Source organism: Lynx canadensis, chromosome D1 (assembly GCF_007474595.2).
Source record: "Lynx canadensis isolate LIC74 chromosome D1, mLynCan4.pri.v2, whole genome shotgun sequence".
Classification (NCBI taxonomy): Eukaryota; Metazoa; Chordata; class Mammalia; order Carnivora; family Felidae; genus Lynx; species Lynx canadensis.
In genome coordinates this window covers 62,478,074-62,503,202 of record NC_044312.2, presented here as the reverse complement: position 1 = coordinate 62,503,202, position 25,129 = coordinate 62,478,074, and the positions used below count along the sequence as shown (strand labels likewise).

Below are 25,129 nucleotides of genomic sequence, written 5' to 3'. Positions count from 1 at the left end.
CTGATACAGCTGGCTAAGAGATTCCATTTTAAGAACCACTGATCTAAGAAAAAGAATATTTACATTTTTTAAAAAATCTCAGTTGGGTTTTTCTCCCCAAGTTGCTATGTGGTCTGTACTCCTGATGAGTTCCATCAGACAATATAGCTACCACAAACATCTTTAAATAAATCACCTTAAAAACCTAAAGCAGAGCAGGCTTGCAGCAACTTTCCTTTTACAGAAACCTTTCCTGAAACATCTTATTTGTCTACAACTAAAAGTGCCTCCAAGAGGCCTTCAATTCATTACACTCCTATTAGTAAAAGGAAAATAAAAATAAAGGAAGAAATAAACACTTGTAATGTCTTCATCATTCCCTCAAAGAAGTCAGCAACTTCTGAGGAAAGTCCTGGGTGGTGCATTCTGTAGAGGCTATGATAGATCTGTGGTATATCAACTTGGGTAGGCTAAACTAATTCCCCAGATTTCCCATTCTGACATGTTTCTAGATGGAGTGGGCCACTAGACCTAGTCTCTAGTGAGCATAAGAAGATGGAAGGGAAGCAGCAGCCATGGTGTATACATGCATGTCCTAGCTATTCAAACACTCATACAAGTGCTACTGCAATGGAATTTCATAGATGTAGTAATACACCCCAATAAGTTGACTTTAAGTTAGGGGAAATTATCCTGAGTGGGCTTTTCTTAACCACTTGGAAGGTCTTAAGGGGGCTTAGGCCTTTCTACAAGGAAGAGAGATTTGTACCGTGGAAAATAGTTTCAGTCCATGCCTGACCATCTGCTTTATGGATTTCAAACTTGCTGGGCCAGGCCAAGCACTGAATAAGCCATTCTCCTGAAAAGAACTATATCTGCATCTGTATCTATCTATATCTATATCTATATCTATATCTATCTATATTTATAATCTTACTAGTGATTTTTTCCTCGTTGAAACTTGGCTGATACAGAAACCAATGTTTATTTCATTGTATTATTGATGTATGTCTTCCAGGAAGTTAGGGTTTGGGAAAAGGAAAAGGACAAATTAAATATGTGATTAAAAAGAACATCACATCATGATCTTGGATGAAAGACTTGATACCCTAAAGATGTTTAATCTCTTCAAATGAATCTATAAATTAGATGTAAGCCCAGTTAAAATTCCAAAAGAAATTCTGTAGAAATTGTCAAACGTTGACATTTATATTGAAAAACAAAAATGTAATAGCCAAGTTTACAGTAGCAAGCTGAGGACACTTGTCCTGCTAGATATTAAGAATTATTAAATAACAATTATAAAATAATGAAAAGCCCAGAAACAGACCCACACATTTGTTTAACATTTATTCCATTAATAATCAGAAAGGATAAGATGTACTAATCAGTAGTTAGAGTTGGCTATTAATATATTTTAAAACATAATGAATATGACCATTTCATGACCCATAGACAACAAAAATTCTAGATGGATTAAATTCTTAAAATATTGCAGGCTTATATTTTGATGACCCTGGGTATTAAGAACAGTAAGACAAAAATGTATATATCATAAATGACACTGCAGGAGAGGAAGAAATTCCTTTGTCTTTCAAGATTGTGCTAGCTGAACTAAGAATCAAATCAACATGAGACAGGTTAATAGGAGAAATCAAATTTCATTTTGTGTGTATGGGAAATAGACATGAAATACCAAAGACAGTCAGGCAAAATGAGGTATATGTGTCATCCTGAACTAGAAGAGGATAGTGGTCTGGGACTTAAAAAGCAAAAGAATGCAACAGGAAGATGGAAAGTAAATATTTGATAAACAAAGTTTTGCTAGACCATTCAGAAACAGCAGGACATAGAGAAAACTTTGATCAAACAGGCCTGGCTAGATTCCTCCCCATCTACTACACCTAGTTCATATTATTATTTAATTATAATCTACAGTGATAACTCTCCCTGGAGCAGGTCCTCTACCTAAATTCTTTTAAGCAGTTGTGGGGGGAGGTCAAAGTTTCTTCTTGAGTTTTCCAGGCTTTCATCATTTTTAGTTCAACATAATCTGCATGCTGAAGTGATACATCTTGGGGGCAGACAGCCTTGGCTCCTACTAAGCAATTGAGACCCTTCTTTTCATAATTTATGTTAGCACAATATGGAATAATAGAATTCAATAGGTTAGGAGAAAACTACTGAAACAGATAAAAGTGACAATATATTTATAAACTTAAAATAAAAATAACTCTAGGGAAGACTGAGTGTCTCAGTTGATTGAGCACCTGACTTGATTTCAGCTCAGGTTGTGGTCTCATGGTTGTGAGATTGGGCCCTGCATCAGGCTCTATGCTGACAGCAAGGAGCCTGCTTGAGATTCTCTCTCTCCCTCTCTTCCTGCCCCTCCACGGCTCACTCTTTTAAAATTTTTTTTAGGGGCGCCTGGGTGGCGCAGTCGGTTAGGCGTCCGACTTCAGCCAGGTCACGATCTCACAGTCCGTGAGTTCGAGCCCCGCGTCGGGCTCTGGGCTGATGGCTCAGAGCCTGGAGCCTGTTTCCGATTCTGTGTCTCCCTCTCTCTCTGCCCCTCCCCCGTTCATGCTCTGTCTCTCTCTGTCCCAAAAATAAATAAACGTTGAAAAAAAAATTTTTTTTAATGTTTATTCATTTTTGAAAGACAGAGAGAGATAGAGCACAAGCAGGGGTGGGGTGGAGAGAGAGGGGGACACAGAATCTGAGGCAAACTCCAGGCTCTGAGCTGTCAGCACAGAGCCCGATGAAGGGTTCGAACTCACGAAGAGCGAGATCATGACCTGAGAGGAAGTCAGATGCTTAACCGACTGAGCCACCCAGGCACCCCACCCCTGCTCACTCTTGCTTTCTCTCTCTCTCTCTCTCTTTCTCTTTCAAAATAAATAAATAAACTTAAAAAATAAGTATAACTCTACATCAACTTTTAGAGACTAATAACCATTTAAGAAAATAGGAAAAATACACAAAAAGAAAGTTCATATAGTTAATAAGTTTAGAAGGAAAATGCAACTGTAAATAATAAATAGATGCCATTTCATATGCATCAGATTAGCAAAAATAAGCCACACCAAGTGCTAGTAAGAATACAGGGAAATGAACACTCTCAAATGTTGTGTGTGGATGTGTAAAATAACAGAAATATTTTGGAGAAAAATTTAACAATATGTAGTAAAGGTGAAAGTATGCATAAGATTGAGTAAAGCAACTCTGTTTCTTTGTACATATTATATTGTAAAATATTTCAACATTGTAATACCATAGAACTTCAAAGAAAAGTTACAGCATTTTGGTTTAAAGGAATGAGGCCCCTCATAATTGGAAGCAGCCCAGCCTCCATAATAGTGTTCCGTTCCTACCTCTGCCCCATGCCTAACCTCCTCACTCCTACCCCCACTCTCACCCCACTCTCATTCCCACCCTACTCCCACCTCTACCCAATTTCCAGCTTCCATTATGACTGAGGAGATCAATAGCTTGGCATACCTGTAACTCATTTATTATCACAAAAGGCATATTATGGCAGATCAATTAGGACACTAACGGAGAAAATCTCTTGTAAAAGGAGACATAAAATGTATGTTTTTTTAATCTGTGATAGCAAGAGTTAAAACATTCACATGAAAATTAAGACAATTGCATTACTTTAAAAGGATGGCATACTATTTTTCAATTTTATTTTTAATTTTTTTAATTTTTTTTATTCTCAAGTTAGTTAACATACAGTGTAGTATTGGCTTCAGGAGTAGAACCCAGTGATTCATCTCTTACATATGTCAACCAGTGTTCATCCTGAAAAGTGCCCTCCTTAATGCCCATCACCCATTTAACCCGCCCTCCATTCCCCAACCCCCATAAACTCTGTTTGTTCTCTTTATTTAAGAGCCTTTTATGGTTTGCCTCCCTCTCTGTTTTTATCTTATTTTTCCTTCCTTTTCCCTATGTTCATCTGTTAAGTTTTTCAAATTCCATATATGAGTGAAATCATATGATACCTATCTTTTCCTGACTTATTTCATGTAGCATAATATGCTTCAGTTCCATCCACACTGTTGCAAATGGCAAGATTTCATTCTTTTTCATCCCAGAGTAGTATTGGATGGAATGGTATGTTACAGATAGAATACAGAGCTACATTATGCAAAATACTGCATGAAAAAGGTTATACAGTAAGCCTTCTATGTTTAAACACACTTACAAAGCCAGACAATACATTTTAACAGCTCAGTTCATAATTATTAAAGAAACAAAGTGTGTGAGGAGAAAATATGCTAAAATTACATCATTAATTGAGTCTCAGTTGAGAAAGAGGACTGAAAGCAGAGATGATGAAGTTCTAACAGTGAGAAACTATAAAAATCCCTTGATTATTATCTAGAACAAAATTTAAATACTAAACAAACTATATTAGCTTTGGATGTCTTTTGTCATGATAATGCCGCATAACAAAGCAACGCAAAACTCAATGGTTTATGTAGTAGGCAGAATAATGCCCCCACACCCCTAAAAATGTCCAAGTCCTAATCCCTGGAATCAGTTAGACTACATGTTAAAGGACAATTAAGGCTGTAGGTGGAGTTAAGTTTGGTCAAGAGCTGACCTGGAGATGAGGAGATTATCCTGGATTACCCAGGTGAGCCCAGTGTAATCAAAAGGGTCTTTGTAAATTAGAGAGAAGCCAGAGAGAGAGACAGAGAGAGACAGAGAGAGAACCAGAGAAATTACATGGTGAGAAGGATCTACTCTTGCTGGCTTTGAAACTGGAGGAATCAAACCTTAAAGGCAACCAACGGAATCGGAAAAGATATTTGCAAATGACATATCGGACAAAGGGCTAGTATCCAAAATCTATAAAGAACTCACCAAACTCCACACCTGAAAAACAATCCAGTGAAGAAATGGGCAGAAGACATGAATAAACACTTCTCTAAAAAGACATCCAGATGGCCAACAGGCACATGAAAAGATGCTCAACGTCACTCTTCATCAGGGAAATACATATCAAAACCACACTTAGATACCACCTCACACCAGATAGAGTGGCTAAAATGAACAAATCAGGAGACTACAGATGCTGGAGAGGATGTGGAGAAATGGGAACCCTCTTGCACTGTTGGTGGAAATGCAAACTGTTGCGGCCATTCTGGAAAACAGTGTGGAGGTTCCTCAAAAAATTAAAAATAGATCTACCCTATGACCCAGCAATAACACTGCTAGGAATTTACCCAAGGGATACAGGAGTGCTGATGCATAGGGGCACTTGTACCCCAATGTTTATAGCAGCACTTTCAACAATAGTCAAATTATGGAAGGAGACTAAATGTCCATCAACTGATGAATGGATACAGAAATTGTGGTTTATATACACAATGGAATACTATGTGGCAATGAGAAAGAATGAAATATGGCCTTTTGTAGCAACGTGGATGGAACTGGAGAGTGTTATGCTAAGGGAAGTAAGTTATACAGAGAAAGACAGATACCATATGTTTTCACTCTTATGCGGATCCTGAGAAACTTAACAAAAGACTATGGGAGAGAGGAAGGAAAAAAAAAGTTAGGGAGGGAGCCAAATCATAAAAGACTCTTAAAAACAGAATAAACTGGGGCGCCTGGGTGGCTTAGTTGGTTAAGCATCCGACTTCGGCTCAGGTCGTGATCTCGCGGTCCGTGAGTTCAAGCCCCGCGTCGGGCTCTGTGCTGACAGCCCAGAGCCTGGAGCCTGCTTCAGATTCTGTGTCTCCCTCTCTCTCTGCCCCTTCCCCCATTTGCTGTCTCTCTCTGCCTTTCAAAAATGAATAAATGGTAAAAAAAAAAAAACAAAAACAAAAAAACAAACAGAATAAACCGAGGATTGAAGGGGGGGGTAGTGGGTGATGGGCATTGAGGTGCGCACCTCCTCCTTGGGATGTTGGGATGAGCACTGGCTGTTGTATGGAAACCAATTCGACAATAAATTTCATATTTTAAAAAAAAGAATGAAAATGGAGGAAGAAGACTAAAAATGAAGAAATGAGAATGCTATCTAAGACCTGGAGAAATCAAGGAAACAAACTCTTTCTTAGATCCTCCAGAACAAATATAGACCTGCTGACATCTTGATTTTCACCCAGTGAGATCCTTTCAGATTCTTGACTGCTAGAATTGTAAAGTAACAGATTTGTGTTGTCCTGACTCTACATGTGTGTGATAATTTGTTACAGTAGCCACAGGAAACTAATACAGTTTATAACAACATGAATTTTATCTCAGTCTACTTCAGTTAGGCAAATTCTTAACTGGGCACAGTTGGATGGCTCGGTACATGAGGCAGACTGTGTTAGCTTAGTTCCAGGATTTGAACTGAATCATGGCAAGTCATGACAACTCCAAGTGTTTTCATCCTAGAGCCCAGGCTAAGGAGAGAGAGGCCAACTGGGTCATGTTCTTCTCAGCATATATCGGTAGCACACAAAGAGCCAAGCCCAACAGCACAAACACATTTAGGGTCTCTGTTCATATCACATCTTCCAATATTTCAATGTTCAAAGCAAGTCACTGTCAAGTCTCATGTCAATGGCTTGGGAAAGTAAATTACATCCAGATGGGTAAAGGAGTCTTAACTGCTGGCTAATAGCCCACACTGTCATGCATGTTTTAAATATTCACCAAATTAGGAATGCCTGGGTAGCTCAGTGGGTTGATCATCTGACGTCAGCTCAGGCCATGGTCTCGTGGTCAGTAAGTTCGAACCCGGCATCGGGGTCTGTGCTGACAGCTCAGAGCCTGAAGCCTGCTTCAGATTCTGTGTCTCCCTCTCTCTCTGCTCATCCCCCACTCACGCTCGGTCTCTCCCTGTCTCTCAAAAATGAATCAACTGAAAAAAAATTTAAATATTCACCAAATTTTTCTAAGAAGTAATTAAAAATTGGTTCTACCTTAATTTATTTAGGCCTTTGCCAAGAACCATAGTCACTGATGGTAATAAAGTATATTGTATTTGGGTTCATTACACTACTGACCTCTATCCATCTTCGTTTGCAACTAAAGGGGAACAGAATTTGTCATTCCAAAATATCTTTGTCTTAAGAATTATTTTAGCCTAAGTACTTTTAAGAAACAGCAGACAGAAGGAAAGCTCTGAAAATTGAATAAAAAGTACCCTTTTGTAAGAGACAATTACACTTGTAAGGCAAATCTCCATTTGTTCTGGTATCTCCCTCTCCCTTCTTAGAAGAGAAGGAGGAGCCTCAATCACTAGCAATTCTTATCATTGGAGAAGACAATGATTTAAATCTTCATTAAAAACTGTATCCTCCTTGTGGCACCTGGCTGGATCAGTCAGTAGAGCATGTGACTCTTGATCTTGGGGTTGTGAGTTAGAGCACCATGTTGGGTGCAGAGTTTACTTAAAAAACAAAAATATCTTGGGGTGCCTGAGTGTCTCAGTCAGTTAAGCATCTGACTCTTAGTTTCTGCTCAGGTCACGATCTCACATTTTGTGAGTTCGAGCCCTGCATAGGGCTCTATGCTGACACCACAGAGGCTGCTTGGGATTCTCTATCTCCCTCTCTCTCTGCCCCTCCCTCTGCTTGTGCTGTCTCTCTCTCTCTCTCTCTCTCTCTCTCTCTCTCTCTCTCTCTCTTTACATTTATGATGTAAAAATAAACATTTTTAAACAGACAACAAACAAACAAAAACTTACCTGTGTTACTGTGCTTTTCCTAATAACCTCCCATTGTGGCTTCTCCTCTTCCTCCCAACATCTTTTGTCTTTAGTTGGAGCTGTTATTTTAAGACAGTGGGTTGTTTGGGCCATTTCAGGGAGTTACTCAGTTTCCTCTGTCTTTCCCATGTATACAGGAGATATGTATGTTATCAAACTTCTGTTTTTCTTGTGTTAGTCTTTTTATTTCTTTTTTTTTTTTTTTTTTTTTAAATTTTTTTTTTCAACGTTTATTTATTTTTGGGACAGAGGGAGACAGAGCATGAACGGGGGAGGGGCAGAGAGAGAGGGAGACACAGAATCGGAAACAGGCTCCAGGCTCTGAGCCATCAGCCCAGAGCCCGACGCGGGGCTCGAACTCCCGGACCGCGAGATCGTGACCTGGCTGAAGTCGGACGCTTAACCGACTGCGCCACCCAGGCGCCCCAGTCTTTTTATTTCAGAGGTGGCTCAACCAAGAACCAAGTACAGTGAAGGGAAAATTATTTTTCTCCCTCACACAACTGTCCTATTTACAGAGACTAACTTCTAACTTCACAAGATTTCTATTTCTTGTTATGCTTGAATATTGCATATTAAAAGACATATTATTTATCTCCATTACATATAATGGATTGTACACACATGTATGTATTATACATATACCTATCACATATATGTATGTATCACATAATATGTATACAATTGTTATACCTATTGCAAATTATTTTTAACTATTGTATTACAGTTGGGATATTATATAGATTTTAGTGCTTTTCAGTGTATGCAGGTAATTTCATAATTAAGAATTGCTTACAGTAATGTTGGGTTTGAGAGGGATAGAACCACTACCCTAGAGCAAAGTACACATTAATACAAAAAGAGCAACATTTTCTCCTTACCATCTAGATTTCCCAAACAATTAAAACCATGCCATCAACATCTCAGAATGAAAACCAATATTACTTAGCATCTTTATCTAAGAGGAAGATAGTTTAATTGAAAAAATCTAATTTTTCTAAGGGATCTAGGTTTTTAGGGTAAAAGCATCTCCAAAAGCTTTTCCTATTTTGACAGAAGTGGGAAGAAACACAACTAAACAAATGTGAAGACTTACATTTTTGAAACGTGAAATCTTGAGTTTGCAAGAGAATCTATGATTAGCTGCAACTAACCATGAACATGTTATCAGATAAAATTCATAAATATTCCCCATGTGCAATTCCTGGAACACAACTGACCATACATTAACCCAGTGCTTCTCAAGGTAAGGTTCTCAGGACAGGAGTATCAATATTACCTGGGGACTTGCTAGACAGGCAAATTATTGGGTACCACCCTGGACCTACTAAATCAGAAATATTAGTGATGAAACTCAGCTATCTATATTTTTTAAAGCCCTTTGAAAGCTTGAGAACAATTGCTGTATTCTTTTCGATGGTAGTTATACAGAGAAATTTATTATAGAGGCATTTGAATACAAAATGACTCTCTTTGTGTCTTCCAAAGTTAGTGTCCATTTAGAGAATTCTGTTCTCTCTTTTTTTTAAATTTTTTTAAAGTTTATTTATTTTTGAGAGAGAGAGAGAGAGCACGTGTAAGCAGGGGAGATGAAGACAGAGAGGGAAACACAGAATCCCAAGCAGTCTCCAGGCTCTGTGCTGACTGATGCAGGGCTTGAACTCATGAACAGTGAGATCATGACCTGAGCTAAAGTTGGATCCTTAATCGACTGAGCCACCCAGGCACCCCTATTCTCTTTGGATAGGAAATTATCATTGGCTAAATCAGTACTTTGTGCTCCTCTTATAATGGCACAGGGGTACCTGAGTATTAATTGTTTTGCGTGAGGAGTATAGACTATTATCTATTTGAAGCATGACTTTATTCAAAAGTCCCCATGACAGGATTAAAGCTATATCTATAGGCATCCACCAAACAGAGGAAAATCACATAATACCATTATTACATGAAAACTGGGAGTGATCAAAATTGTCCCTTTTCCTCTGAGAACCACTCTTTAGGTCCTGTTGTTCTTCAAGTACCAGGCCCAATGGGATCCCCTAATGAGTTACTTCTTTTTCCTTTTCCTTTTTCCTTGACTTCTGGAGAGTCATATTTGTGTCCTGAGTTTTTGGGTGATGAAATCACACAGTTGAAAACTTCCCTTATATAGTGTAAGAGTGTTGGTCCACTGCAACAAGAAAGCTTATATGTGTTTCCTGGGAATAATTTCAAGGAGAGCCAGTGGGGGCAGGGAGACCCTTCCTAGTAGCTCAGCAAAAAAGCAAAAGTAGTGTGCCATAAAACATGAAATAGGCAGATTTAATTTGTGACTTCAAATAATAAGGCTCTGGTTATCAGAAGAGAAGAGGGGTAAGAAGAATGTAGTAGAGCATTTCTAGGTAGGTTCTGATTTTAATCCTTTAAAGGTATCCCACCTCTTCTTTCAGTTGGATTCTTTTCCCTAAATGCTTTCTATCTGTAGCCCCCACTAATCCTATTTAACTGGCATTAATTTGTTAGCCACACAGCAACTTCTACCTCAGATATCTGAAAATACTGCCTCATTTCTGCAAATTGAGCAAGTTTACAGAGGATGTAGAAGATGAGGGACTAAAGATTCAAGAATTAGATGGTTTTGAAATAATGCAGAAACATTGTCAGATATGACAAAATAGAGCTGATATACAAATCCTGGTTCATAGTGAGTACTTAATAAATGCACGTTAAATGAGTGGAATTGCTTAAGGAAAGGAAACTTAGCTGAAGTGCTATGCAATAGAACACAGACATAGGCAGATTCATGCCGTGGGCAAGAGCAGAGAAGTGAAGATAGGAGTTTTGTCAAGCAAAGAAGAAAGCAATGTGGAAAACATTTTAAGCAAAAGGAACTGTTACTCATGGGTCCGCTTCTGACATTGTCTCCAGAATTCCACGCACTTGACATAAAGGTCACACTGAATTTCCTGCTATCACTTAAATATACCTAAGCTTTCTAACTATTGGAAAATTTTAAACTCCTCGGGTGTTTCCAATATGCAGCCAGGACTGTGAACTACTCTTTTGACTATGGAGTATGAAGGTATCAGGGGGAGAAAGAAAAACTGGCTGTTTCAGGTGGTGGTATGTGGTTTCGTATGATCAAAAATAGAAGCTTAAGAAGCAATTATATTTTCACAGACACACATAAAGTTAGGAAGTGGGTCATTTGAAGGTGCGTGGGGAGATGGAACAGCAAGGGGAAACACTCTAAGGCAGAAGCAAACTCAGCATGCTTAAAGAAGAGCAAAATGGCCAAGAGTGATGTGAGGGAAGGGAGAGAGTGGTAGAAGCTTAAAGGTAAAGAGGTGATAATGAGGCTGAAGGACACTTTGTATATCGTGAGTGTCATGAATAAGGCACAAGGCATGATGGGAGTACTTCAGAGTGCCTTGTACATCATGGCAAAGACTTTTGATTTTATTCTTTATACAGTAGGATGCTCTTCAGAATTGTAATATCATGTTTACATATTTTTAAAGATAATAGGTCCACTCTCTTAGGCAATTTATTAGACAATAAACAATATGTAGGTGAAAGGGAAGCAGAAAGACCAGTGAGTAGGTTATTTAAGTGGTCCAAAGGAAAACAGAATGTGTATTGGCTACAATGGTGGTGGTGTAAATGACAATAGTCAGAAGTCTCACTAGAAAAAGGGAAAGTCCATTGCCTGAAAGAGGAGTACAATTGCAGGAACAAGTTTTTGCATGAGGGAAAGGAAGTATGATTCAGTTCAGAAGCAGATGAGTAAACTCTAAATAGGAATGAGGCAGACATCCACTGTAATAGGAAGGCACAACCTATGGGTACCAATGCAGTCTATTTTGTGGTGGGAAGATGAGTAAAGTATCATTGGGTTTCTTGTTTTTCTTACAAAAAAGAAAGATCATCTTCTGAATTTTGAGGAAGGAGGTATGCATATTGGGAGATTAATAATAAAAGCAATAAAATGTCTAACGGGATGAAGTATGAATAGAAATACATTATGGCTGCCTGGCTATACTGAGAACTCATCTAAGGACTGTGTAAACCAGAATCAATGATCATGCTGTGTGTTTTTTGGAAGTCATGTTCAGCTGCTCAGGTATAGATATAAAACCAAGTTGGATTTTTTTTTAATTTTTTTTAATGTCTATTCATTTTTGACAGAGAGAGAGAGACAGAGCATGAGTGGGGGAGGGGCAGAGAGAGAGGGAGACACAGAATCTGAAGCTCCAGGCTCCTGGCTGTCAGCACAGAGCCCGATGTGGGGCTTGAACTCACAGACGGCGAGATCATGACCTGAGCCAAAGTTGGACGCTCAACCGACTGAGCCACCCAGATGCCCCCAAACCAAGTTGGATTTAACAAGGATTAGTCTTTTATTATATTAGTACAATTAGGGGAATAAGAGCAAAGATGTGGAATATAAGCACAAGGAAGTGATTATAGTGATAGAAAGTGTTTTCTAACCTGTGAGGAGGTAAGATGGTGATAAGAAAACATGGTAGCTTTGATGGATTAGAAAGCCTAATATCAGAGGACTATAGAAGTGGAAGGCACTAGGGAGGGTCAACAGGAAAAATGTAAGCTTAGGTATAAGAGAATGGATCCTTAGAACAAGATTTTAAAGATGGCTATTCTTGGGGCAGCTGGGTGGTCAGTTGGTTAACTATCTGACTCTTGATTTTAGCTAGGTCATGATCTCAGGGTCATGGGATCAAACCCTGTGTCAGGCTCTATTCTGAGCATGGGGCCTGCTTAGGATTCTCTCCCTCTCTCTCTCTGCCCCTCCCTGCTTGCTCTCTCTCTCTCTCTCCCTCTCAAAAAAATTAAAATATTAAAGATGGCTATTCTAGTGCTCTATTTATGATATTGTGAATGGCTGAAGTAGTGTAGACAGAACAACCATTGAGAATTGAGATCAAGAAATAAAAGACTAAGCTTTTTATCAGCTTGTCTATATGAACCAATTATAGGCAATCATTATGGCAGAAGTAGTAACAGAGGGAAAGGCAGTAAGAAAGGTACAAAACATAACTTGATAGGGAAGGAGGCTGAAGGTAAAATAGGTAATTGCTAAGAGAGTAGGGAAAGGTAGTATGATCTGACAGCCTGAATTTCAAAGGGGCCTGTATTTTTCAAGTGGAAGGACAAAGATCTAGAAAGTACAATGAGAAATAATAGGGCTCTAACACATTCCTCATTTTCAGACTCTATAGACTGTGAACAACAAAACTTATAAAAACAGCTTCCATTTGATGTGGCTGCACAGAATGTAATGTGCTCAGAACATAGTCTGGTTTCTGTTAGAAGAAGAAATTAAGTGAATTTTCAAAAAAAAAGGGAAGTTTTTGACAATAATCTATAAATTCCAAAAAGTACAGTGTAAAGATTTGGGAAGTGATGAGTAGATAGGGAGCTGAATATAATTAGGAGATGTCATAACTATTTGGTAATTGAAATTCTGATCATAAAGACTGACTACGAAGGCTAAGTTGGCTTAAGATGACAATAGAAAACAGGAATGGGAACTATGATGAGATTTGTTCTGAAGGTATCTGAGGGGAAAATGGATGTTCAGATAGAATTTAATTATTTTGTTCAGATCTAATTTATTGTTTTAATGTTCATTTTGAGAGAGAAAGAAAGAGAGAGTAGAGGAGGGGCAGAGAGAGAGGGAAAGAGAGAATCCCAAGCAGACTTTGTGCTGTCAGTACAGAACCTTGCACGGGGTTTGATCCCACAAACTGTGAGATCATGACCTGAGCTGAAATCAAGAGTTGGACGCTGAACCAACTGAGCCACTCAGGTGCCTCAGATTCTTCTGTCTCTTTAATGGTACCTCCCACCTCTCTCTTCATATTTCCATTCTCATTCTGCCTCTGGGTCTTATTAGCTCTGGAATACATAGACACTAGTTAATGCCCTGTTATTCTCTCTTTTGAATACTTAGAAAACCAAACCTAGTCAAGTTTCAAGAATGTGGAAGAATCTAGCAACATAAATTTTGTGGAGTCTTTTTGTAGCAAATTTAACAAATTGATTTTGAGTGTCACATTTTAATTGAACTAAGTATGACTAAGAATAATTTGTAAAGGGTGTTGTTCTCTGAGTTTTAACTGTTGGATCATAAACATTTTAACTGTAGTAGTCAGTTAGGGTCAGATACCTATATGAAAAGCAAAGGAAATTTTTAATCTTTTGTATTTGTTTGTATGAACCAATTTATAAAATTGTATAAATGTATGCAACTTGTATAAATTTGATTGTATAAAAACAATAGTGATAATATGAATGAACCAAATCCTAGGAGGAGAATTAGAATGAGGCATGCCTATAGTTTTTTAAATCATGCACAAAATTCTTAGTATAAGCAAATTTAATTGTGTTCCTACTACATTTAGGAAAGTCCTGACGGTCCTGGTGTGTGGTACAGAGCTTAAGTGCAGAGTGCATTTCAATAACACTGCCGATAACCTGAGACATGTATTTCTGGAATCATATGTTCTAAAGGAGTACCTTAAGTATACAGGCATTTCCCTGAATTGTGTAATAAAAATAATAACCTGTGATAGTATTAGTGACACAAATAATTCTCAGGATTTATCCTCTACAATGGACTTCTAACTAAGAAGCTCCTAGCCTTATGACTAGATAAATGTCTCTGTTTTCATCTTAACCTCTTCTCCTTGAATTGTACAGGATCTACAGACTCTCTTCAGCAAACCCCATCTGGGATGTTGCTTGATTGTATCAGAACTAGCTGTTGTCAGGGTCTGCACGGGCAAGAGTGCAAAGTCCTTTTAAGTTACACCCTCTATCACTACTTTCCAAGGAGGACTATTCCATCTAGTACATTCTACAAAATGCTAGTGACAGTGTTAACTTTATTTGGGCAAAGATTCTTCACTTTGTGTTATTGGTCCCGGTTGTCTTCCCCTCCCCCCACCACACACACACCTCTATTATAAAAATTAGCTTCTGGAGAGCCTAGATGGTTCAGTCAGTTGAGCATTCGACTCTTGATTTGGGCTCAGGTCATGATCCCAGGGTCATGGGATAGAGCCCCACATCAAACTCTGTGCTGAGCATGGAGGCTGCTTAATAGTGTCTTTCTCTCCCTCTGCCCCTCTCCCCAGCCTGTGCTCTCTCTATATATCTCTCTCTCAAAATAAAATAAAATAAAACGTTTTTTAGAAGTTAGCTTCCTTTTAGAAGGCTAAGTTTAAGACAAATTTCCACCATAATGCAAACATATGCATACTACTTCTTACAGGAATCATAAATCATCTCCATGAGTGAAACTGCTATGAGGACTTTCTAAATATATTTTACATGATAATATTAAGTTCCCTAAAATGTGGGACTATGAGTAGTGGCTATAGGCACAAATTGGATTTGCATGACCTGAAAAATACATGAAATGGAAAACATGTGGAAGATGAAAAAAAATAGATACAGTACAGGCAGGTATTTGTGAAAGGGGTTCTTGCTTTATTGCTTAGAGTGTCTATGGAAGGTCTTTGGAAGGAAAGAGAAATTCAGCTAATTCATGATAGGAACTGAAGAATGAAAGAGGACAGTGGGCTGATTTGAAGTAAATCCCTCATGGTTAAAGGCAATTCAATCTATACATGAATGAGGGCTAGTTGAAAAGAAATAAATATGCACAATTCATACAAAAAAACTGCAAAGGACTGTCCATCAAGTGCATTGATGGGAGCTAGTGGGAAGCAACCATCTGATGGTGTTCTTATTTGAACAATATATCTTTCACATGTCTGAAAAGCAAAGAGACCCAGAAGGAGAAACAGGATCATAACCAGAGAGTGGATTCCTGGAAGATGGACAACACGTGAAAGCAAAGAAACTCAAAGGAAATTTCCCCCAACAGCTAAGCCTTCTTACAACAAGGGGTGAGTAAGTATATTTCTTCTCTAACTGGGAAGCTTCCCAATGATATGATCATGGGTCTTGTATCAAAAATGTTCATCCTTTAATCAAGAATAAAAATATTTTCTCCTTTTCTAACTCAGAAGTCCAGAAAAATTGTTTGAAGTGTAGAGTTGCTGAACTGGGACAGGTGAGAGGAAAGGTCCACTACAACATCCTCTATCCAGAAAAGAAGCCTGAGGCTCACCTCACAAAGAAATGAGTGTGAAAACAATATAGATGTTTAGAGATAGATCTGAAGCCAGAATGAAGACTCCATTTCCCCAGAGAGGTATTTTTCCATCTTTCCCATCTCAGCAAGTCATTAAAAGCCAAACTGGTAAAAAAAAAAAAAAAAAAAAAAAAAAAAAAAAAAAAAAAAAAAAAAAAAAAAAAAAAAAAAAAAAAAAAAAACAAAAAAACAACCACCATGCACGTCTCATTGACAGATGTCTAAATTTCACTTAACAACCACCAACAGTATCTATGATGCTAATCTTCAACCATTCCAGCATCCTAAACTTCACTTTGATGGGCATATCAGGCTTAGAGTCACAGCACTTGGTTATTTATTCCTTTCTCCTCCATGTTCTTGGCTGTCCTCATTGTCAATGGTGCTATTCTCTTTCTGGTGGCCACAGAGCCCACATTTCACATCCCAATGTACCTGCTCCTGGCCTTGCTGATGGTAGCTGACCTCATATCTACTCTGGCTCTATTGCCCAAGTTCCTTTGCCTCTTCTGGTTCAATGATGGGGATATAGCTGCCAATGCCTGTTTCACCCAGATGTTTTTCACCCATGGAACATCTGTGGTATGATCAGCCTCACTTGTCGCAATGGCCTTTGACCGCTTTGTGGCTGTATGTGAGCCGTTACGCTACAACACAATTCTGAGCCATTCCTTAGTTGGATGCCTGGGACTGATGGCTCTGGCAAGGGTGTGATTCTTATCCTACCCATGCCACTTCTACTTCAAAGGTTGACATTCTGCCACATGGTCATTCCTCATACCTACTGTGACCACATGGCTTTGGTGAAAATGGCCTGTGACCATACCAGACCTAACCATATCTATGGGCTCTTTGTGATTCTGCTAGTGGTGGGACTTGATCTGCTGCTCATTGGCTTCTCTTATGGCTTCATTCTTCAGGCTCTGGTATGTCTCAACTCTCAAGATGCTACCTATAAAGCTCTCAACACCTGTTCAGCTCACCTCTTTGTCATTCTTGTCACTTATGTTCCTGCACTCTTTTCGTCTCTCATGCACCGCATTGGTCACAATATCCCACCTCATGCTCGTGTTCTCCTTGCCAATCTCTACCTTCTTCTACCCTCAGTGCTCAACCCCATCATCTATGGTAGAAAAATGAAGGAAATATGGCACAAGGTGACCAAATGCCTTTGCAGAGGACCTGCATAGACTATGAGTGCTGACAATATACCTGTGAGTAAATAAACAGTGAGAACAACTGACAGTGCTTTGCCCAACCATCCAAGACCCAGTTATATCTTTAAATGGGCTGTGGAACAAATAGATCAGAAGGAATGTTTGTGTATGGTGGTTTCCCACATTTTGGCTTGTTTGTTTGTTTGTTTGCTTTGTTTTGTTTTGGCTTGCATGAAGAACCGATGTTTGTCCTTTCATTGAGCTATGAACTAAAAAAGGAAGAGGCCAAGATGGCTCTTTCTATGTCTGTTTAAACAGAAGCACTCTTATGGCACAGGTCTCCTGATGACTTTCACATCTGTGTTCACGTTCATCAGCTACACACAAGATTTTTCTGTAGATGAGCCAAGATCTTTCCTTGTCTTGCTGGAAAGTTTATACTTACTTTGGCTTTCTATTTTCTAATTTTTAAATTCTGTGTCTGTTTCCAAAGAATGTCTTACTACTGAAAGCACCTAACATACTCACTATCTTTGGATACCACTTTAACACGGAAGTTGTCTTTTCACCAGGATTATTTCTAATGCAACAGCAGTGCAACATGTTCACGATATTAATTAGATGATTGCGATGATTATAACAAAAATGGATGAATTTGAAGATGACATATAGACACAGGTTGTGGGATTATTGAAATACATATCACAGGCTTCATTGCAAGGGAAAACATGTGTCTAGATGCCTAATTCGAAAGACTTCTGTGACCAGGAAATTTACCTTAAAAAAAAAAAGATATATGTTAACAGGAAGCTACCTGTTCCTTAAGTGATATTCCAGGGTAACTCGGATCATGAACAAAGACCAACTTATGTGATGAAGCTTTGCCACTTTGAAATATTTGAGTCATTGTAGTGCTTTCTATCTAATCATTTTAAGTACATAGTCATCATAGGGTCAGTTGCATAATGTAATAAGGCAAATACAAGATTGGATATTTAAGCAGAAATGACTCCATTTCCAAAAAAAAAGTTTTAATGAATCCATGAAATATAAGAACTAGTAAAAAATAGGATAGTTACAGTTTTAAAGTTAAATAATTGTTATTATCGTAAACTCAGGAAAAAGAATCCTAAATTTTTAAATCCTTTTTAAATCTCTATCCTGTGCTTGATATTCTTAAAAAGATAATGACACTGTGAGAAGGAGTTGTGCATGTACTTTTTATCCCTAGCCAGGACTTCTGACCAATCCTGACCTCCTCTCTACTCTGTTCAGCTCACCAGTCTATAAACCTTAAGAACATCCTCAATTCATGTGACTTTGACAGAGAGAGCCCTCTGTACTAAATACTCCTTTTCCTTCAGTTTCCACTGGTCTTGCCTAGCTTTCAGTGTAGGGGGATGCCTACAAAACGGGAGTGAATCATATTATCCACACAAGAAAAGAAAGAAACCATTATCTCTAGCCTGTTCTGCTATTTGTCTCTCTTAGTAAAGAAATACCCTAATTCATTCTTAACTATGAAAGTATTTTTTTGTAGAGAGTGTGTTGGGTAAGTTTGGACTGAGGGGAAGGAAAAAGGGGAGAGTCAGGTAACTAATCTATAAAGGCTTCCCTGGCCTTTTTGTACTTCATAACCCAGATTTCCCATCGAAGGTTGGAGCATAGAGAGAGGATTTATGCCTGATACTGACTTTCAGCCACCATCATGGTCAACATGTCAGAGTTTTAAAAAAGCAAGAAAATAAAGGGCTGAGTATTCTACTGTCACCAATATAATATGAGTGATGGAGAAGAATGATAACATTCAAACCTTGTATAAACATGTGAGGATACTGGGTAATAAGAAACCATAAAGTTCAGGGCAATAGCTAAGGTTGAGGTAGTTCTATCCTAGAATAGGAGTGAATGGAAGAGGCCTCTCTTATGTTTCTCACATTCTATCAATTTCAGCAGAAACACCATCTGTTTAAGTGGCTCTGTGCCACTAGGCTAGTTATGCTGGGTTTTTTTAATATATAATAGCTTAGGGAACCATTTCAACTTTAACTCGTTATGTAATAATATCCATTTTGCAGGTAAATTTACAGAAGTTCAATTTCTTTGTAATTTTCCCATAATTAAACAGGTAGTAAGTGATTGATCCTAAATTCTCTTTTTGATGATAAAATGTCTTCCCATGCTATTATGCCCATGTTGTCTCTTTAAAGATAACCAAGAAGTTGTGCAGCAAGACTAAGTGTAACATTGATCAAGAATGGTGTTAATCATAAAAACATGGCAACTATTATGTGCCTACCTCATTCCTAACACTCATAATTAAGTAAGAGTATGTACGTTGTAGAATAAACAGTTGTCACTATTTGGAAAACTGAAAATATCTTCCTTTTCTAGTTACACTGTTTTTAATGCCCCACTTCACCTCCATCCAATCTCCACTGTTATGATACATGTTGTACCCCTAGAAGTTGGCTTTGATGGGATGCATCAGCCAGTCACCATGACACCTGCCTTCTTTTTGGGTTTGCCCAAGAGAACTATGTTAGTCTGGGTCCTCAGAGAAGGAGACTCTATGACAAAATTAAACATGGAAGAATTTCATTAGTGGAAATACCTGTGTGGATGAAGCTAGGGAGACAGGGGAGACTGGGAAAATCATCAGACTACAATCCAGGTTTGACCATGAGTGAAGGAGGGAGAAAATATTGCGTGAAAGCAATCTGGATTTCTGTGCAGCAAAATCACTGGGAAGTCTTGAAGCTAAAGTCAGAAGACTTTTTTTTTCTTAACCTTCCAGTTTTGGTATCTCCAGGGTCAGTCCTAATCATTGCCTGGAAGCAATCTCTGGTAGGCATGACTTTGGCAAGCAGAGGGGCCCTCATCTGGTTACTTTTTCTGTAGGATGAAGTCTACAATCTACCTGCTCCTGGCTGCCATAATTTACCCTTTATACAGCTCAGCTCTACTCCCCATGGGTTCAAGAAGTTCCCTTCTCCCCAGAGGGGAAACTCAGAAGACAATAGTGGGATGAATTCTGCAGTTGATCTCAGGGCTGCAACTAATGCTCATCATTGCCTTCCTCCACTCTCCAATCTGGATTTCCCTCACCATTGGTTATCTCCAAGGCAGGTGTTGTGACTTACCTGTGTGGCCCCAAACTTCATTCTGAAAGTGTCTAAACACTTGAGGGTCATATCTCCTTTTTAGTTCAGGATGTTTTCACATGTTCATTTAGTCTTATGATAGGGCAAGGGAGTACCCAAGTAAATCACCTGGTTTCACATGATTCCTTCCTGCTGACTTGAGAAAGAAGCCTTACCTCTTCCTGCTAATTAGGTTCAAAGTGGAAGGAAGCCCTGAACCTTCAAAATTCTACTGGCAAGAAACAGGCTAAAAATTACTCAGCTGCAAACATATGTAACCATTCACGAAAAAGTAAGGATCACTAAGGGTGAAACCATGAACCGAGAAGATAGAACTAAGTTCCCCACAGGGTGGAGCCAAGAGTCCTAGAGAATTAGCTGTAAAACATAAAACCTAGTCAAGGAACTCCAGCTAGAGTTTGCTTGCTCAGCCTCTTCTGCCCCAATACCTGAGACTCCATTCAGATGTGTTGCCTCCCTCATAGTTTATGAGAAAATTGTTTATTTATAAGACCATTTTTTATACGAACATTTGCATAGTTATCTATAATTTGTTTTGAGAGACTTAGGACATCTCAAGACAAAAATTCCTCAGTGGAGATAATGAAAATGAAGAGGACTTGGCATTAAATTAGCCTCCAAAGACTTGAAAGCCAAGCAGAGAGTGATTTAAGCTTGACCAGGATATCAATCATATGAACATTGTTCTAATTTTTGCATGGCTAGGAACACTTCTATAGGCATGAAGGGTAAACTAGTCAGTTAACATATTTGTCATTAACAGCACTGCAACCAGTTTCAAGGGTTAATTGCTGCAAGCTAATGCACACCTTGTGTGCTGACATAAGTCCTTTGGTTGCAGCAGAACTCATTTGCTTTCCTTGACAATTGCAGACCACTGGCCTTGAGGAATAAAGGGCCAGAAATTTCCCACATAAGGCTTAACTATACTCAAAACAGCCACCAGGGATGCCAGCAGGTCTGTTCAGGGTCATGTCTGCATACAAAAAAAATGCCTGGGCACCTGTTTCTCCTGCACATAGCCCCCCTACCTGCACTATGCCTTCCTTTAAATCCCTCTAGTTATACCTGGACAAGAAAGACAGTCTCTGAGACATTAGTCCACCATCTTCCAGGGTTGCTTGCTTCTGGAATAAAGCAATCTTTCCTCACCCACCATCATTTATCTCTCCAGTGTTGATTTTTCAAGCAGCATGCAGCTGAACCGGAGTTTGGAACCAGTTCGTTGTCCAGTAATATCAACTGTCACATTTTCAGCAAGGCCACAGGAGAGAAGTCAAGGCCACAGGAGAGAAGTCATACTGCGGTAAACACAATCAACCATAGATTAATAACACTTGTGAAGAAGAAAAATACCAGTGAGAAAAGAAACACAGTCAGGCTTCCTTTCCATGCCTTCTCTGATTTTCAGTTTCCCAAGTTTTCACAGAACCAGGTGCTGCTGCCAATTTCCCAGTACATTTTCCCAAGGTGTGCTGTGTTCAGACCTTAATAAATCTTTAGCCCATAATTTCAGCAAAAAAAAAAAAAACAAAAAACAAAAAAAACCCAAAAACAAAACAAGGCTACTCATGTTTAGAGAATATCTCACCAAAACAAAACAAAAAAATATTTACAGCATGTGGATTCCCTTCTGAACCTCAAATCCTTTCAAATAAGATTAAAAGAAAATCACTCTCAGATCTCAGCAAAAACTAAGCCTCCTGTTATCACAGCTCTTCAGGCTAATGAATGCCTCAGTCCCCTTCACTACTGACATATATAGGTCACTTACATCATAAGCCATTGAGCTGAATAGTTTGGCTTTGGTTTGAATTTGGTCTGTTTTGTAGAGGATTAACTATCTGACCTTGGTCCTCTAACCAGACAGGCAGGACTCTTCCTCAAACCTACTGCTCCTATTTCTTCCATTCATAGAAAAGGCACTTCCTGTTCAATCCTCATTTTTTATCCGCCTCAAGCCTGTGCCCTTTATTTCAAGTTCTGAAATGTCCTAGCCCTTGGTATCCAACGGTTCAGCATGCTGGAAACATTTGTTATTATTTCTGACCGCAGGCACAACACTCTGGAGAAGGTTCATTTCTTTCCCTCCTGGTAAACTATTGTAAGACACTCACTTAAATAGTGGTCATGTGGCTATAACCATAGGCATCATTTTTACTGAATTCTGCCTCATATATTAGTTATACAATATGATGAACAACACCAGAATCTTTCTGGTTTCAGCTTCATGAAATTTACAAGATTCACCACTATATCTACAATAACCTTCTAGAATGAGAAACGATATCCTCTGAATTAATGAATTCCCACACGTGGGCACAAGACCTGAACTCCACAGCTGCCATGAGTACCTGTTCAGGACGTCCTCCTGGGCACCCATAGAAATTGCCTTACAGAGGTCTGCATTCAAAGGTTTCCAGCATAAAATTGATTTTTGTAGCTATCACTATTAGGAGGGCATTCTCAGACATTTTCTTTGTGAGAGAATCTTGTCAAACAGTGAATTCATTCGGAGGAGCAGAACAGTTGACTCTGGGAGTTTCTACAAGTAGGAAATTAGGTCCAATGCTTGTAAACCTTTACGGTCAGGAGCTTCTCCTTTAACCTTTTCCTCTGAGAGCTGTCTGAGACTGGCAGCTCAGGTCTCCTGTGCATATTCCTTTGTTCTTCATGGAAATAACCAGTCTCTTACCCAAACGTAAGGTGAACTAGCAGAGAAAATAAAGCAGTGACTGTAAATATTAATTTACTCTTCCTTGTCCTTTCTCATTGCCCCCAATCTCCATCCCCCGTTTCCCCTGAAGCAAACAAATACAAATGCATGCTCACACCCACATAATTCTCGCTCATACGTGGTAAAGTTGTGGGCCAGTTATTTTTGCTCAATGTTGTCTCCATATGGAAGCATCCTAACTTATTTTCTATGCACTCTGTGTGTTTTGTTGAAAGTGCTTTTAAAAACATGATCAATATAACTTTCCCAACTGGCATGTCAAGAAAGGAGAGAATATGTCATTATTTTAACTTCATAGGGAACGATTCTTCCTTTAGACCTTTAGAGTTACTGAGAGCAAGGAGGTCTCCTGTGACATAGCCTCTCTGTCCAAGAGTGGGGCAGTCAATCTGCCCAATACGACATATCTCATCACTAGTCAATACTCCCAGGAACTGCCTCCACTAAACATTTTTTCCTCATACCCACTACTGCTGGATGATCAGACAGGCTTCTGACCATGGGTTATGGTTACAGGGTCCTTCTTCCAGCACCCGTATTTGGTCAGTTTGTCCCGAAACTCTTTGGTTTTCACTGCATAAATAATAGGATTGAGCATTGGAGGAACAAGGAAGTAGAGGTTCCCAAGAATGGTGTGCACATGGGGTGCAATTCCCCTACCAAAGCGGTGAGTGAGAAAAGAGAACAGCGAGGGAGTGTATGAGATAAGCATGACACAAATGTGTGTGGTGCAGGTGTTGACTGCTTTGTGGTGGGCTTCCTTAGAAGACAGTCGCAGTACAGCCCGGATGATAAGCACATATGATGAAGCAATAGCTGAGATGTCCAGCCCGATAACCAACAAGGCCACCACCAGACCATATATCCTGTTGACTGTGGTGTCCACACACACCATCTTCACCACAGCCATGTGCTCACAGTAGGTGGTGGGGATGACGTGATTTACACGAAAGGGCATCTTCTGGAGGAGGACAGGCATGGGCAGAATGAAAAGGATGGCTCTCACTAAACTCACCAAGCCAATGAGCCCAATGCGACTATTGGAAAGGATGGTGGCATAACGCAGAGGTTCACAGATGGCTACATAGCGGTCAAAGGCCATGGTCATCAGGATGGCTGACTGCAACACAGATATGAAGTGGATGAAGAACATTTGGACCAGGCAGCCCACATAGCTGATCTCACTCTGGCCAAACCAGAAGATGCACAGCACCTTAGGAATGGTAGTAGTGGACATGCCCAGGTCTGTGTGGGCCAACATGCAGAGGAGAAGGAACATGGGTTTGTGCAGGGAGCGCTCGGTGCAGATGGTGAAGATGATGGTGCAGTTCCCAAGGATGGTGATGAAGTACATGGAAGAGAAGGGGACAGAGATCCATCTGTGCTTGTCCTCCATCCCAGGAATGCCTTGGAGAATGAAGAAAGGTGGGTGACCCAGGGACGCATTGCAAACGGTCATGGTGATTCTTTGGGGAAATACCTGAGAAGAACAATAAAAAAAAAAAAACTTCATGAGCCTCAAATTTCAAAAGAATCAATGTTTTCAAAATGGGAAACTCAAAAGGTGGAATGTGTAGACACTCAAAAATGATTCTGGAATCAAGCTAACATATGTCATGTAGTATAGTAGAATGCTGTCGTGTTAGAGTTATAATAATGTGATGTAACATCTGACAAATACATATTTCATTTTGAATGTGTTATTCATGATGAACTGAATCATTATTCACACAAGACATCATTTTCACAAAAATTATTATGTGTAATTTTGAATGTGTATCCATTTAGAGAATGTCACTTGAAGCCTGTGAGGCAAACCTGGATAGAAATACCAACCACCGTGACAGAGTATTCAAAACCACTCTCAGTCCACTTAAGATGAAATAAGTCCACAAAAGAGCTATTCAGTGAGGACCAAGAATGAAGCAAGTGACAGGGCTCTGGGAACCTGAGACCAGGATACCAGGATGGAAGTGCAAAGCCACCTCACCTGAACCACTTACCAGAATAGGAGGCAGGCAGAGTGTGGGAAGCTGGTCCTGGACACCTTCTTCAAATGTGTGTGTGTGAGTGTGTGTGGCCGTATGTTGCTATATCTACACATACACCCGTGTGGCTCGTGGGGAACACACTCTGTGCCCAGCATATCTCCACTCGTCACTCTCGGCACACACAATCCATGGTATGGCCCTTTAAGTAACCTAA

General features: G+C 39.3%; 1 protein-coding gene and 1 pseudogene across 1 annotated transcript; one reads left to right on the top strand and one right to left on the bottom strand.

Annotated features, from left to right (window-relative positions):
* Positions 1–16,123: 16,123 nt before the first annotated feature.
* On the top strand, positions 16,124–17,056 carry LOC115526298 (annotated as a pseudogene).
* A 6,349-nt stretch (positions 17,057–23,405) lies between these two features.
* On the bottom strand, positions 23,406–24,383 carry LOC115524918 (putative olfactory receptor 52P1). The gene has a single exon (XM_030331697.1). The coding sequence runs from the start codon at positions 24,381–24,383 to the stop codon at positions 23,406–23,408; it is 978 nt and encodes a 325-aa protein (XP_030187557.1).
* Positions 24,384–25,129: the final 746 nt, after the last annotated feature.

Excerpts from the sequence above, each read along its gene's own strand:
- LOC115524918 (XM_030331697.1), bottom strand. The coding sequence starts at position 24,383 with ATGACCGTTTGCAATGCGTCCCTGGGTCACCCACCTTTCTTCATTCTC.